This window comes from Perognathus longimembris, chromosome 16, assembly GCF_023159225.1.
Source record: "Perognathus longimembris pacificus isolate PPM17 chromosome 16, ASM2315922v1, whole genome shotgun sequence".
Taxonomy (NCBI): domain Eukaryota; kingdom Metazoa; phylum Chordata; class Mammalia; order Rodentia; family Heteromyidae; genus Perognathus; species Perognathus longimembris.
In genome coordinates, this window is record NC_063176.1 from 5,186,839 (window position 1) to 5,200,348 (window position 13,510).

The 13,510-nt window shown below is 35.6% G+C and overlaps 1 protein-coding gene across 1 annotated transcript in view; it reads left to right on the forward strand.

The window, feature by feature from the left end:
* Positions 1-13,510, forward strand: part of Uba6 (ubiquitin like modifier activating enzyme 6) — a 50,684-nt gene that overhangs the window by 16,848 nt on the left and 20,326 nt on the right. Inside the window, exons 10-20 of the mRNA XM_048363907.1 lie at positions 142-245; positions 386-448; positions 1,330-1,406; positions 1,974-2,040; positions 3,339-3,482; positions 4,737-4,804; positions 5,389-5,467; positions 6,746-6,826; positions 9,302-9,379; positions 11,074-11,255; positions 12,406-12,511. Coding sequence (XP_048219864.1) covers positions 142-245; positions 386-448; positions 1,330-1,406; positions 1,974-2,040; positions 3,339-3,482; positions 4,737-4,804; positions 5,389-5,467; positions 6,746-6,826; positions 9,302-9,379; positions 11,074-11,255; positions 12,406-12,511 — 1,049 coding nt within the window. The remainder of the gene's footprint in view (positions 1-141; positions 246-385; positions 449-1,329; positions 1,407-1,973; positions 2,041-3,338; positions 3,483-4,736; positions 4,805-5,388; positions 5,468-6,745; positions 6,827-9,301; positions 9,380-11,073; positions 11,256-12,405; positions 12,512-13,510) is intronic.

Sequence of the window (13,510 nt, forward strand, 5' to 3'; positions counted from 1 at the left end):
GTAGCTTGCCATACTTTTAAAAATATCAGCACTAAAATCTTCATTTTTTAAAATTAGACTCACTTTATGGCAATAACTCCTCTGATTTAAATACCTTTGTATCTCTGTATAATGTATAATGATATTCTTTTTTTTTTCTAGTAATATCGCCATTTTCTTTTAGTATTGGTGATACAACACAACTGGAGCCATATTTACATGGAGGTATAGCTGTACAAGTTAAGACTCCTAAAACATTTTGCTTTGTAAGTACTTCTTTCTGCTTAAGAAATATTTAATGGTTATTTGGGAAAGATCAGTTGCTTTAACTATACTGACATATAACACAATAGCATACTTGTCAAGTAATCACTAGTTATGAAGTAATAATTTTTTTTCCTATTAGGAAAGATTGGAGAGACAGATAAAACATCCAAAGTGCCTTATTGCGGATTTTAGCAAGCCTGAGGTAAATAATTTTATAGATTTGAAAGAGGCAGCAGAATGGGATGGGAATTGGTTAGCGGTTATAAATTAAAATGAAGTAATCATATACACACACGCGCGCGCACGCGCGCACACACACACCCCTACCCTGCTGTTAGGTTTTCCTAATTGAAGTTATAGTCATCTATCTAAAATTAATAATGAGGGATTAAAAACAGGAATTTGTACCTTGAAAAAATGTTAAGACTAGCCTGGTGCTAGGAATTCACTCCTGTAATCCTAGCTACCCTCAGGAGGAGGGCTGTAGATCAAACCAGCCTGGGCAGCAGGAAGGCCCTTGAGACCCCTATCTCCAATGAGCCCTCACAAAGCCAGAAGTAGCCCTGTGGCTGAAGTGGTAGAGTGCTAGCCTTGAGCACAGTGCTCAAGGTCATTGCCCGGAACTGACGGGGGGGGGGGGGGGGGGAACAATGTCAAAACTAATAGAAAAACATTTTGTAATGACTTGCTAGCTTTCTTAATTAAAACATAATTTCAGTAACACTGGTTTTACTAACTGGATGCCATTTTGTAACAGTAAATGTGATGAGAAATGAATGCGCTGTTTCATTAAAGAGTAGATAATCATGTAAATGCTTTGCTACTATTGTTTAATTGATATTGCTCTTAGTTCATGTGAAAAACCTCGTAGACACTAGTATCACCACTTAAGAGTTGGATTTTGGAATGTCTCTTAATACATGCATGCCTTTGAAGTAAAGTGATATTTAGTGATAATCATACAGGACTCACTTGTTTATTGTCAGTGTTAAATAATGTTTGAAAAAAGCATTTAGCACGGTTCCTGTCATGTGACATTAAACATTCAATAAATATTGGCCAATCTTTAATGTTCTTAAATAGGCACCTTTGCAGATTCACACAGCTCTGCTTGCTTTGGACCAGTTTCAGGAGAACTACAATCGCAAGCCAAGTATTGGGTAATGCTTCTTGTTTCATAACTGTTTCCTTTTCATTAAAACACTATTTCAGGAATTACAGATTTAAAAGTGGGGAGAAAAAACCTGTAACCTTTATAATTGTGTTACCAGTAAATATACCAAATCATAGAAACTTTTATTAAGACGTGTATTATTCTGTTTTGTAGTTTGGGGGAAAGTGAAGAGATAAGTTAGTAAGAATGAGATCATAGTGAATGTGAATTTTGTTATTTTGAAGCCCTTAAAAGCTACAACTTAAAAAAACTGAGAATTACTAGAATACTCATTATAATTGTTTCCTTTCCTGTCAAATACTATTATAGAACAGTTCTTGCCTTGTGTATTTAAAACTAAATTTGATTTATATACTGTCCTTAGGTACAAGATTATGCTCTTGAAGTAATGTGTTTACATACCAGTTACCTTTAAGTCAATGAAAGAAACACTTGGTGCTATCTATTGGCAAAATTCTCTGTTCTTTTATATATATATCTTAGATTTTAGTTTTAAATGGAATATATTGTATGTGGCACAAATATATTTGAGATGGTTTCATTTGAATTGTAGGTGTCAGCAAGACTCAGAAGAACTGTTAAAAATAGCGACATCTATAAGTGGAACGTTGGAAGAGAAGGTAAATACTCGGTTGTAGCTGTATTAAGTATTAATTTGTAAAAGAAATATCCTACATGTCAATATTTTCCTATCTTTTAAATCCCATCTTTGCCACAATTGATTCTGTAAAGCTAAGTGTTTTCACTTGTTCTGCTATAGTTTATCTATAAAAGGGAGTTAACCTACCTCATATGGGTATTGTGAATATTAAAGGATTTAACTTTGTAAAATATTTATAATACTCTGTGATAGGTAATAGTTATCATTTTTCCTGTGGTTTGTGCCCATTTTGCCTTAAAGCCCTATTTTATTTTTTAACTACTAAGGATCAAGCCTAGGGCTTTCTGCATGTTAGGTAAACACCTACCAATGAGCTGTACCACCAGCCGCTAATGTGTGTGTTTGTTTTGTTCTTTACCCAATGCCACAAAGCTCTTCTCATATTTTCTTCTAGAAATTTTATAATTTGGTAGTTTTGTAAGTTCACTTTTGCATACTCTATACAGTGTAGATGAAGACATTGATTCATGCAATGTGTAGGTAAAATGCGCATTGCTCTGTTTCCTTTGTTGTTCTGTGTGTGCTGGTACTGGAGCTTGAACTCAGCCTGGGCACAGCCCTTTAGCTTTTTAGCTCAGCCTAGGATTCTACCACTTGAGCCACAGTTCCACTTCTGGCATTTTGGTACTTAATTGAAGATAATACTCTCACAGACTTTACTTGCTTGGGCAGGCTTCAAAACTCCATCCTCAGATCTTAGCCTCCTGAGTAGCTAGGATTACAAGCCTAAGCCTCTAATTCTCAGCTCTTATTTTTATGTATGTAGGTAAAGTTCTTCAACCATAGACCACATTTCTCTTCATTTACCCACTCTCTTGTCCTCCCTCACCCTCCCCAACAGAGCCTGTCTTACTTTCCTGTATAGTGTGTGCGCGCGTGTGTGTGTGTGTGTGTGTGTGTGTGTGTGTGTGTATTAGTGGTACTTACATTCATTTATCAAGGATCAAGCTCTTGTTGTCGTTTTCATGAACGTTAGCTTCAGTCATTTTGATTATAAATTATAGATGTTCCCCTTGTAAATGATGCCCTAGACTAATGTACATAGTCAGAAAGCAAAATTAGGCAGGCAGTGATAAAGGGAATTGCTGTTTAAGCTAATAGGAAAATAAGTCTTTTTATCATGAGATTGAGACATTTTTAGGACTATTTAATATTCAATAGGGAAATCAGGTATGTTCTAATAATTCTCAGTGTTTAAAATTTAAGGATATGATTAAATTCTGTTAAAATTATTATCTCCTATGGTTTATGTTTCAGCCTGAAGTAAATGCTAACATTGTGCATTGGCTCTCTTGGACGGCTCAAGGATTTTTGCCCCCACTTGCTGCAGCAGTAGGAGGTGTTACCAGCCAAGAAGTATTAAAATCTGTGACAGGAAAGTTTTCACCTTTGTGTCAGTGGGTTAGTTCTATATTTTACCATTTCTTTATATTGAAGGTAGAGTTCTCCCTTCCAAAAATATATATATTACATTACTATAGTGTAATAGTCAAATGTATATGTAAAAATCAATGGTAAAATTTTAGTTAGATTTGCGAAAGAGGCAGGTAACTTAATTCTATTATTGAAATTCTTTATTTGAAGCCAACAATGTCATGTGTTAGGAGATGACTCAAAGTTGTCTTTTGAGATATATTTCCCTCTATTGTAGGGGTACTGCACAACACATGAATTTTTATTCCATTTAGTAACTGGTAGCTTAGAATTCTTGCTCTCAGATTCTTGACGTGTTTGTGTATGTACGTACGTACTAGTGCTGGTGCTAGTGGTTGAACTCGGAGCCTTTCTTCACTTTTGCTTGGCCACAAGGCTTTCAGTACACCACTTGAGCCACACCTCTACTTCCAGTGTAGAATCTTTTGTTATGAATCTTTAATCTCCTACCTGGAGATGAAGTTCTAAAAGTGGAAAACACGAATGGCACAGGTTTGAAAAAAAGTACAGGATAAAAACATCACTAAGTGGGGGGAAAACACCCACTCATTTATGTTACCAGAATATATTGAAGTGGGTATATTGTTCAGGCCTTTGTTGTTTTGTTAAAGTATTTTGAATGTAGTAGTTATCATTTTTTATAAATGAAAGTACCCACATGATGCTACTCCGTTGAATTACTTATTTTTAAATGCAGAATAAAAGTTGTCAGGTTAATTGCAACTGTTATCATAGGTCAAATTATGGCAGTATAAATTGTATGTAATAAATTTACCACCATTGGTCAAGCTCAAGTTGAACCATACAAGTTACCTAAATGAAAATGAGAAAAAAGAGCTCTTTATTTTATTCATTGGATAAATCTATTTTGTATTTTTGAAAATGTTGAAATTATGGGTTCCTATAGTGTATGTAGTTAGTAATTACATATACTGTATCCAACAACATACTACATATTTTCTACTGAAAAGCTAATCTTATTATTTATTAAATATAGCTGAACATTTGAAGTTGAAATATCCTACTTAATGTTAGGAAATACCTTCCTTACGATGTGCAACATACACTTTAACAGTTCATTCAATGTTTTCCTTGTTTTAATGAAAGAATATTCAAAAATACGATTTATACTTGATAATTTACTGAGCAACTATAGAAATTTTTTATACTGATTTAAATTTTATATATAGTAAACTGTGCTTTTCATCTTCTTCCTTTAAGTTATATCTTGAAGCAGCAGATGTGGTCGAATCCCTAGGCAAACCTAATCGTGAAGAATTTCTCCCACGGTAATACTGAAATATTGCTACTTTTATTACTAGTATGTACTATTACTCTTATAAGGCAGATATTAAAATATTTTGTCTAAACATTCATTTAGTTTAGATGTCCTTTTTCCTTATTTACTTTGTAGTTTTCTTTCTACTTACAGGTTGCATATTATAACAATATATGTTTGTTACTTTATAAATACTGAATACAAGGTTTTAAAATGGGCTGGGAATGTGGCTTAGCGGTAGAGTGCTTGCCTAGCATGCATGAAACCCTGGGTTCGATTCCTCAGCACCACCAGTACTTAGTTAAGATGAAATGGCATTAAAATTTTATATGTATGTATGTAGAGGATAAAATTTATAATTTGTATCAAAATTCAGATCACCTGTGGTTTCAGGTACCTACCTGAGTAAACGAGGCCTACTCTAAACTCGAGTCATCATCATTTGTCATTTTAACTTCCTATGTCAAATGTAAAAAGTAATTTCTTCAGAGCCTTATTTTTCTTTCAAGTGAGGGAATAGAGTGTATTTTAAATTTATATTATGATCATGAAACTAATGGTAATTTTGCCTTACTCTTTTCCTGTTTTCTGCAGAGGAGATAGGTATGACGCCTTGCGAGCCTGCATTGGGGATACTTTGTGTCAGAAACTCCAAAAACTGAATGTCTTTTTAGTAAGTGTGACTACTGTTGGTAACGAGTAATACATTCACCGCTGCTGTGTATATGCTAACTTACTAAAGTAGATTTAAATCTAAGAGAAGAGTTGTGAGATAAACCATATGGCCTGCAAAACTGAGAATGTTTGCTATCTGGTCCTGCATGTAAAAAAATTATCCAACTCAGGAGCCAATAGCTCATGCCTGTAACCCTAGGTACCCTAGGTACTCTGGAGGTGGAGATCTGAGGATTGTGGTTCAAAGCCAACCCAGGCAATTGAGTCCTTGAGACTCTTACCTCCAGTTAATCACCAACAAGGCAGAAGTGGAGCTATGGCCCAAGTGGTAGAGTGCTATCCTTGAGCAAAAAAGCTCAGGAACTGCACCTAGGCCCCAATTTCAAACCCAGGACTAGGCATACAAAAAGAAGACATTTTTAAATTAGGGTATGAGTATAATAGTTTGAACAGTTTGAGTAGTTTAAATGAGTTTCTAAATGTACATCTTCCTATATTCTATCTTAATATGTTAGGACATGGCTGGAAAACTTTCTTGAGTAGCAGAAATCTCCTTTTTTTATTTTTGTCATTATTAATCAACTGTGAAGCTACTGGTTTTTACTAACCATTTTTTTAATTAATGTTTTGAAGGTTGAATGTTATTGTTGCACTTTTTGCATGCGTATTGAATCTATTCTTCGGAAGTTTTGACTATGTTTTTACTCCAAACAGTAGGAAAGCTAAGATAGTTCTCTGTACATTAGAAATGTAAAGTTACAAAATGGTTTTCTTTAAAATGCCATACTAATATTTTGCTTATTTCCATTTTATATATTTTATTCGTTTGTTTGTTTTGTGCCAGTCCTAAGGCTTGAACTCAGGAACTGGCTCTGAGCCTGAGGTTCTTTTGTTCAAGGATAGCACTCTACCACTTGAGGAGAACCACAATCTTCATATTTCAGCCTCCTGAATAGCTAGGATCTTCAAGCATAAGCCACCCATGTTGGCTTTATTCCTATTTTATGTAAAAGTTTAGCTTACTGTTTGACTTTTGTTCCAAATTTTCAACTATCTATTTCTAGGAATTAGAAGTGTTATTTTTTTTCCTTACATAGTTCATAGTTTCTCCTTTAGTTAAAAGACATGTGAGGTATAAGGTCAGGAAACTTTTAAAATATGTACTTGTTTTGTAACTTAGCATGTGGAGAACATTCGGATGACATTGTTCTTTTTGAAGTAGGCATTCTAGTTGGATGAGATCCGATGTTTCTATCCATCATTTCCTCCCTTCTAGGTAGGATGCGGAGCCATAGGCTGTGAAATGTTAAAAAATGTTGCTCTACTTGGTGTTGGGACCAGCAAAGAAAGAGGAATGGTAAGATACAAATTGTGGAGAGTTGTGTGTGTGTGTGTGTGTGTGTGTGTGTGTGTGTGTGTGTGTGTGTGTGTGTATGTATGTATGTGTATGTGTATATGTATGTATATATGTATATATATTTCTGTTATTGGCTCTTTTTGAATTGTATTTGAAGAAAGAATATTAGGGCTGAAAGCATGGCTCTAGAATATAAATTTAATCTTTGATAGCCAAAGAGTCCATTACAAATTAAGATCCCCCTCGTCTTTGATCCAGTGTGTCTCACTGTGTTGCTGGGCTCCAGCAGAGTGTCAGTAAGGTGCTGACTTACCTTTCTGAGATGGCAGACACTTTTGCCCCATAGAATGAAGCAAGATTATTTGAGTGTACTCTGCAAGAATGGAGATATCTTATGGAAAGAAGTCATATGAAAGGAGGACTTCCCAGGGAGTACTCAGCAAAGAATTCTCAGAGAATTAGTGCTCACCTCTTCTATCTTTTTCCTCAGGCACAAAATACTTAGTTCTCTCTCAGGATGAGTTCACCTAACTGCACTAGGAGACAACTAAATGTTGGAATTTTAACAAACATTAAGAGGAATATTATATGGCCAAACCTGACATTAAAATGTCCAATAATTGGGACTAAAAGACTTTAGTTGCAACTTTGCTACTGGCTCATTTGTGTCTGAATTTTAGTTTCTGCATTGTGTCTGACCAGCAAATGTGGATTCTCTGCTGGTAATTAAGGAAGGAATGTGTTAATTCCTATCAAGTGTAAGAGACTGAAAGGGGTCTTGGGATTAACACAAGGATGAGAAGCCCTGATGTCTGATCTTGATAGTACACTGAGAAAGATTGTAACTCTGCAACCGCAAAGGTTATCAGAGTGCACTCTGTCATTTTTTTGTATTTGTTAGTCTTCTGTTTATGATTGAATAAATGAAAAATAAAACTATGACAGCGGCTGCACCAGTCCTATTAGCTTCAGCCATCAAAATAAACTCTTCAAAATTCTAAGACAGCCGTGGGCAAAACTTTGCTCCTGGAATTTCACCTCATCTTATACATGCCTAATTTTTTATAAGCTTAATTCTAAAACAGTTTTAGTACTTTACATGTATGTGTAGGTATGTGTTAGCATCTTCAGGATCATTCTCAACCTGCTTTTAGAAAGTTCATGTGCTAAAGATAATTCTCACACAGTTGAGACTAAAGTAAAAAGATTATTTTTGAATGAAGTGGTCTAAAACTGCCTGACTATATTTGAACAATTGATACAACTCTGTTCCATTCTTTCATAGTTACAGTTCAAGTTCAATTTCCATAAATTATATTTGGGGTAAATAGAAGTCTGTAGTCCTTCTTACTACACATACGTCAGGCTTGCACACCAGATAGCTATCTGGCACAGCTGTTAGGCTCTACCATTCAGGCATGAAAACAGGCATAGACAATATCCAGCAACAGTGTGGGAGCACCGTGCCTGCCTTAGCCAGAGTTGATTTCAAGCTGGAACATGCCAACATTTGTTGGGGTCCATCTTCCCCCCTAGATGGAAGGGGCCTGATGCACCTCCCCCAGCTGGGGAATGCGGCCCTTCCATCCTCTCTACATTGGAATCCGGAGAAACCGGTTGGGCAAATAGACCCCCGATTTAGCTGGCAGCCAGCCTGGCGCCTACCAGCCCCGCCCTGGTTTGGCGCGCTCAGAGTGACGTAGCCCCTTGGAGGTCAAGTGACCAGCCCCTTGGAGGTCACGTGACAGCTCATGGCCTATGGGAATCCTGGCCAACCCCCTTCCCCCGGATCATCTCCCCTTGTCCCTCTCTGAATAAAGTTAGTTCGCTCTCAGAAGCTTACTCCGTGGCCTATGTACGTTAGCTCCCAGGGTAGGATAGCGGTCACATTGCCACGCGGGTCACGCGCACGCCAGGCCGGAGCCGCCCCTACGTCTCACCCTGACAGACCTGCAGGCCGAGGGTTAGGGGAGAGGACGATACGAGGGTAATAAGAGAGAAAATAAGCATTTGAGCCGGAGCAGAGAAAGCAGACCCAACAAACATTTTCCCCCAAATTTGACTGGAATGCCATACATTTAGAAAGAGATACCTCCTCTAAGTATAAGCTGTGGTATGGTTCTAAAAGTTGATAGAAGTGTTGCCAGCCTCTACTTCATCATTATGAAGTCAAAAAAATTTGAATGAGAACAGTTGAGGTCAACGATTTTATTTGATCTCTGCTAAAGATTAACTATGATTGAACATAAAGCGTAGTATTGGTGCCAGGCCCTGGTGGCTAATGCCTATTATCTTGGCCACTAGAAGATCCTAGTAGCCTACTACCACCCAAAATAAAATGAAAGTATTTGCTAACCATTTTGAACTTTTAAGACTTTCTATGACCTTTACAGTAATTTAGAATATTTTGTGGTGATCATTTTGGTCACACTGAAAAACACAAACTAAATTGTTATGTTTTCCTCTTGGCATTAGGTTACAGTTACAGACCCTGACTTGATAGAAAAATCCAACTTAAATAGACAGTTCCTATTTCGTCCTCATCACATACAGGTATGTGGCTACTTTTAAAATACTTAAATTATCTGTTGCACTATACAAAAAAGTTTTCTTTTTGTAAATGGAAAATAAGGATTGAACAAGCACATGTTTGTCATTTTATTACAATCTTTTCAATTATAAAATAATCAGAAGGCCAAAAAGGAAAAGTTTAAAAATTGTTTTTGCATTAATATTTGATTCTTTTTTTTTTTTGCCAGTCCTGAGCCTTAGACTCAAGGCTTGAGCACTGTCCCTGGCTTCTTTTTGCTCAAGGCTAGCACTCTGCCACTTGAGCCACAGCACCACTTCTGGCTGTTTTCTATGTATGTGATGCTGGGGAATCGAACCCAGGGCTTCATGTATACAAGGCAAGCACTCTTGCCACTAGGCCATATTCCCAGCTCCATGCATTAATATTTGAAACACACAGTATTTTCTATTTTTGGTCACCAAGGTATATCTTCATACTTGATTTCAGAAAGTAAATATGCTGTAACAATTTCTGATATTCGTATTAGAAATTTGGAACTATGCTTTTTGTGTCCTTATTTTATTTTATTTTATTTATTATTTTTTTTTTTTGGCCAGTCCTGGGCCTTGGACTCAGGGCCTGAGCACTGTCCCTGGCTTCTTCCCGCTCAAGGCTAGCACTCTGCCACTTGAGCCACAGCGCCCCTTCTGGCCGTTTTCTGTATATGTGGTGCTGGGGAATCGAACCTAGGGCCTCATGTATCCGAGGCAGGCACTCTTGCCACTAGGCTATATCCCCAGCCCCCTGTGTCCTTATTTTAGAAAACATAAAGTTTAACAATTAAAAGCATTTTGTGTTTTTAATCTACTTTAACTTTTCAGTATCCTCTTACTAAAAAGTAATCCTTGTTTTCAAATATTTAAGCCAGTTTTAGTCTAACAGATTGAATTTGGGGATTTTTCCTTTTATTGTTCAGTAATTCATTGGTTGTAAACTAAGTTAAAACTAAGCTTGAGAGAAAGTCACAAAAAGTCACTAAAGCAGGGAATATAGCTGATGTAATTGCCTAGCTTATCCAAATATTAGGAGCAGAGTACCAAGGACTCTACAGAATTCACATGTATCACAGTCATTAGCTTAGATTTCATCTATAAAACAGTCAAAAAGACCTATTTATTATTTTACTGAGTTGCAATAAAGTTTATGATTTGTTTCTACACTATTAAAACTAGAAGTAAAATATGTCAGCTTAACAGTGTGTGAAGAGACAGAAATTCTACTAAAATAAGTTACATGAATTCAGAGTGGTCTAGAGAAATTTAGGGTCAGTAGCAGTACTCACAAATGAACTTTGACAATACTAGGAGTGATTCTGAAGATGTAATGATTACAAAACCTTTAGGAAAAGAACAAATTGTGTTTATAGGTACTCTTTAAGTAGAAGTAACAGTTACTGAAGATATTGTAAGAATTCTGGAGCACTTAGCTATGAAATAGATTTTTATCTTTATTCATAATAGATAAATTATTTGGGCTTATGTACATTATTGGGTATGGCTACAATGATTAGCTACAGACTATAATGATTATCATTTCCACAAAAAAAAATTAGCCTCATTTTTCTTTCACTCATGTTTATATATTCCAAGTGATAAGGATGTGTGAGTTCAGTCATATTTCATCTTTTTTTGTTTAACATTTTTTTCCTTCCTGTTTGTATTTGTTATTTATTTAGAAACCTAAAAGCTATACTGCTGCTGATGCAACTCTGAAAATAAATCCTCAATTAAAGATAGATGCACACCTGAACAAAGTATGTCCGGCCACTGAGATCATTTACAATGATGAGTTTTATACTAAGCAAGATATAATTATTACAGCATTAGATAATGTGGAAGCCAGGAGATATGTAGACAGGTATGTTTTTGGAATTTAGGTTTATAAAGTATCTTTCATTTTTACTTTGATCTTTCATGCCAACTAATTGAAATATCACCAAATTTTCTATTTATGTTCCAATTGTAGTATTCTTCAAACCCATAGATAATTTTGAAAAATTCAAAGATTGCTATGAGCCTAAATGGTTTCCATCCATACTTGCTACCTGTCCACTGCTCTACCTTAAAATGGACCAACATTCCTGGTTTCTCCTGCTGTAGCCAGCTACATGTACCTTATTTGGGTTCTTAAAAGGCTTTCACACTTTACCTCAGGGAGTCTCAAATATCCGACAGCCTCAGGAAAGGGTTTCTTGTTCTCCAAAATTCCTGACTCCTGTCTACCCACTTTTCAGTTTAGGTTTTTCAGTTATTGAAGGCTTGTAATTTTTTTCAATGATTTTTCTTTAATGTCACTTATTTTTACTGACATGTCTATTTATTTAATGTTTGTTTCCTCCCCAAATCATTCATCCAAAAATCATTGTTTTCATCATTATATCTACAATGCCAAACATCACTGTATGCTCCATAAATATTTGTGGAAAAAGTGGATGAATGAATGACTATAAATGTGTACATCTTTCATGGTCTTTTTTACATCATTATATGACTTGTTGATGTTAGGGTGCCACAAGTAATATAATAGCAGTTGAGAAATTCTGTGAAAAGAATATAACCTTCTGTGGGAAAGAGGAAAAAAATACAAAATTTAAAGAAAATAAATTATAGAAAATTTAGGTAATATGCTAATGAATAAGGTTAATACTATATGGGATGAAGAAAATGTTAAGATCTAGAAGGGTGTAGATACTAATCAGAAAATAACCAAAAATTAAAGAGAAATGAGAAGAAAGGTTAACATGCTTACAAATTAACCTGCATAACAAAGCCCAGAATTTGGTGCTACTAGTAAAAAGAGCATTAAAAATGATGAGGTTGAGAAACAAAATTTGTGTGCATGGAAAATTTTATGTGGGAAGTAGAAATGTTTCATGCTTCCGTTTCCTAAAAATATAGTACATTCAAGAAATTGTCGATATGTTAAATGGTAAGTAGAGAGTGGTGGTTATACCTTTCTTTCTTGCTATTGCTCACCTTTGTGTTTTGTACACATTGTTTTCAAACAGCCGTTGTGTAGCAAACCTAAGGCCTCTCTTAGATTCTGGAACAATGGGCACCAAGGGACACACTGAAATTATTGTGCCCCATTTGACTGAATCTTACAACAGTCATGTAAGTGGATCAGTATTTTGAAGGTACTCTCTTATCTTCTTCATATTTCATAGCTTTGTCTTCATTAGTGAGCCAGCAAGTTTGATTTGTTTTTCTTAACCCCTTTGTTTTCTTAATTACGTCCATATATGTGTACATGTGCATTTTTAGCAATATTAACGGCCCCTTTCATCACTTGAACTAGAACTATGTCCACAGCCCTCTTTGCTTTTGTTATTTTACAAAAAGGATCTCACTTTTTGCCTGGCCCAGCCTTGGCCCACAGTCTTCTATTTGTACTGTCCTCATAGCTGAGCTGAAAGCTGTGTGCTACACCACCAAGCATTTTTAGTGTTAGAAAGAAATAGGGATTCATAAAGCTTTTACTTCTTTCCTCAAGCCATGGTCTTCCTGATCTCAGCCTCCATAGTAGCTAGAATTACAAGCAAGAGCCAACATACACTGCGATACATTTTTTAAAACATAATCAAGCACAGTGTTTAGAAATCATCAAAATGTTATATCCTTTTTACGATTTCTCAGAGCTTGATTAGCTTTCTAAAAATCAGTGTTTAAGATTGCTTTATTGAAACAGACTTTTAGATTGATAATAAAACTGTCAACAAACGTAAAATTATATTTATCTACTGATAATTTCATTTTGTTATGCTAAATATTAGTTAGAATGTAAAAAATAAAGAAATCAAGTCTCATCAATGTGCAGTGCTTATTTTCATTTGGAATTTGCATCCATTCCTAGCATGCATTGTCACAAGTACCTGTGAAACTTGTACAAACCCTAGTGGATTTCCAAAAATCTCACTGCAGAATCAGATTCTTCATAGGTAGAACCAAGCTGTTTATGTGTATATAATTTACATAGCTGATATAAGTTTTTAACCCATTAATGATACTAAGAGACTATCTTAAGTTAAAACCACTGGTCTAGCTGGTAGCTTTTAAAATTTTATAAAGTCAACTCAAATACAATAATTGAAAGCATCAGTATCTTTTTCTTTA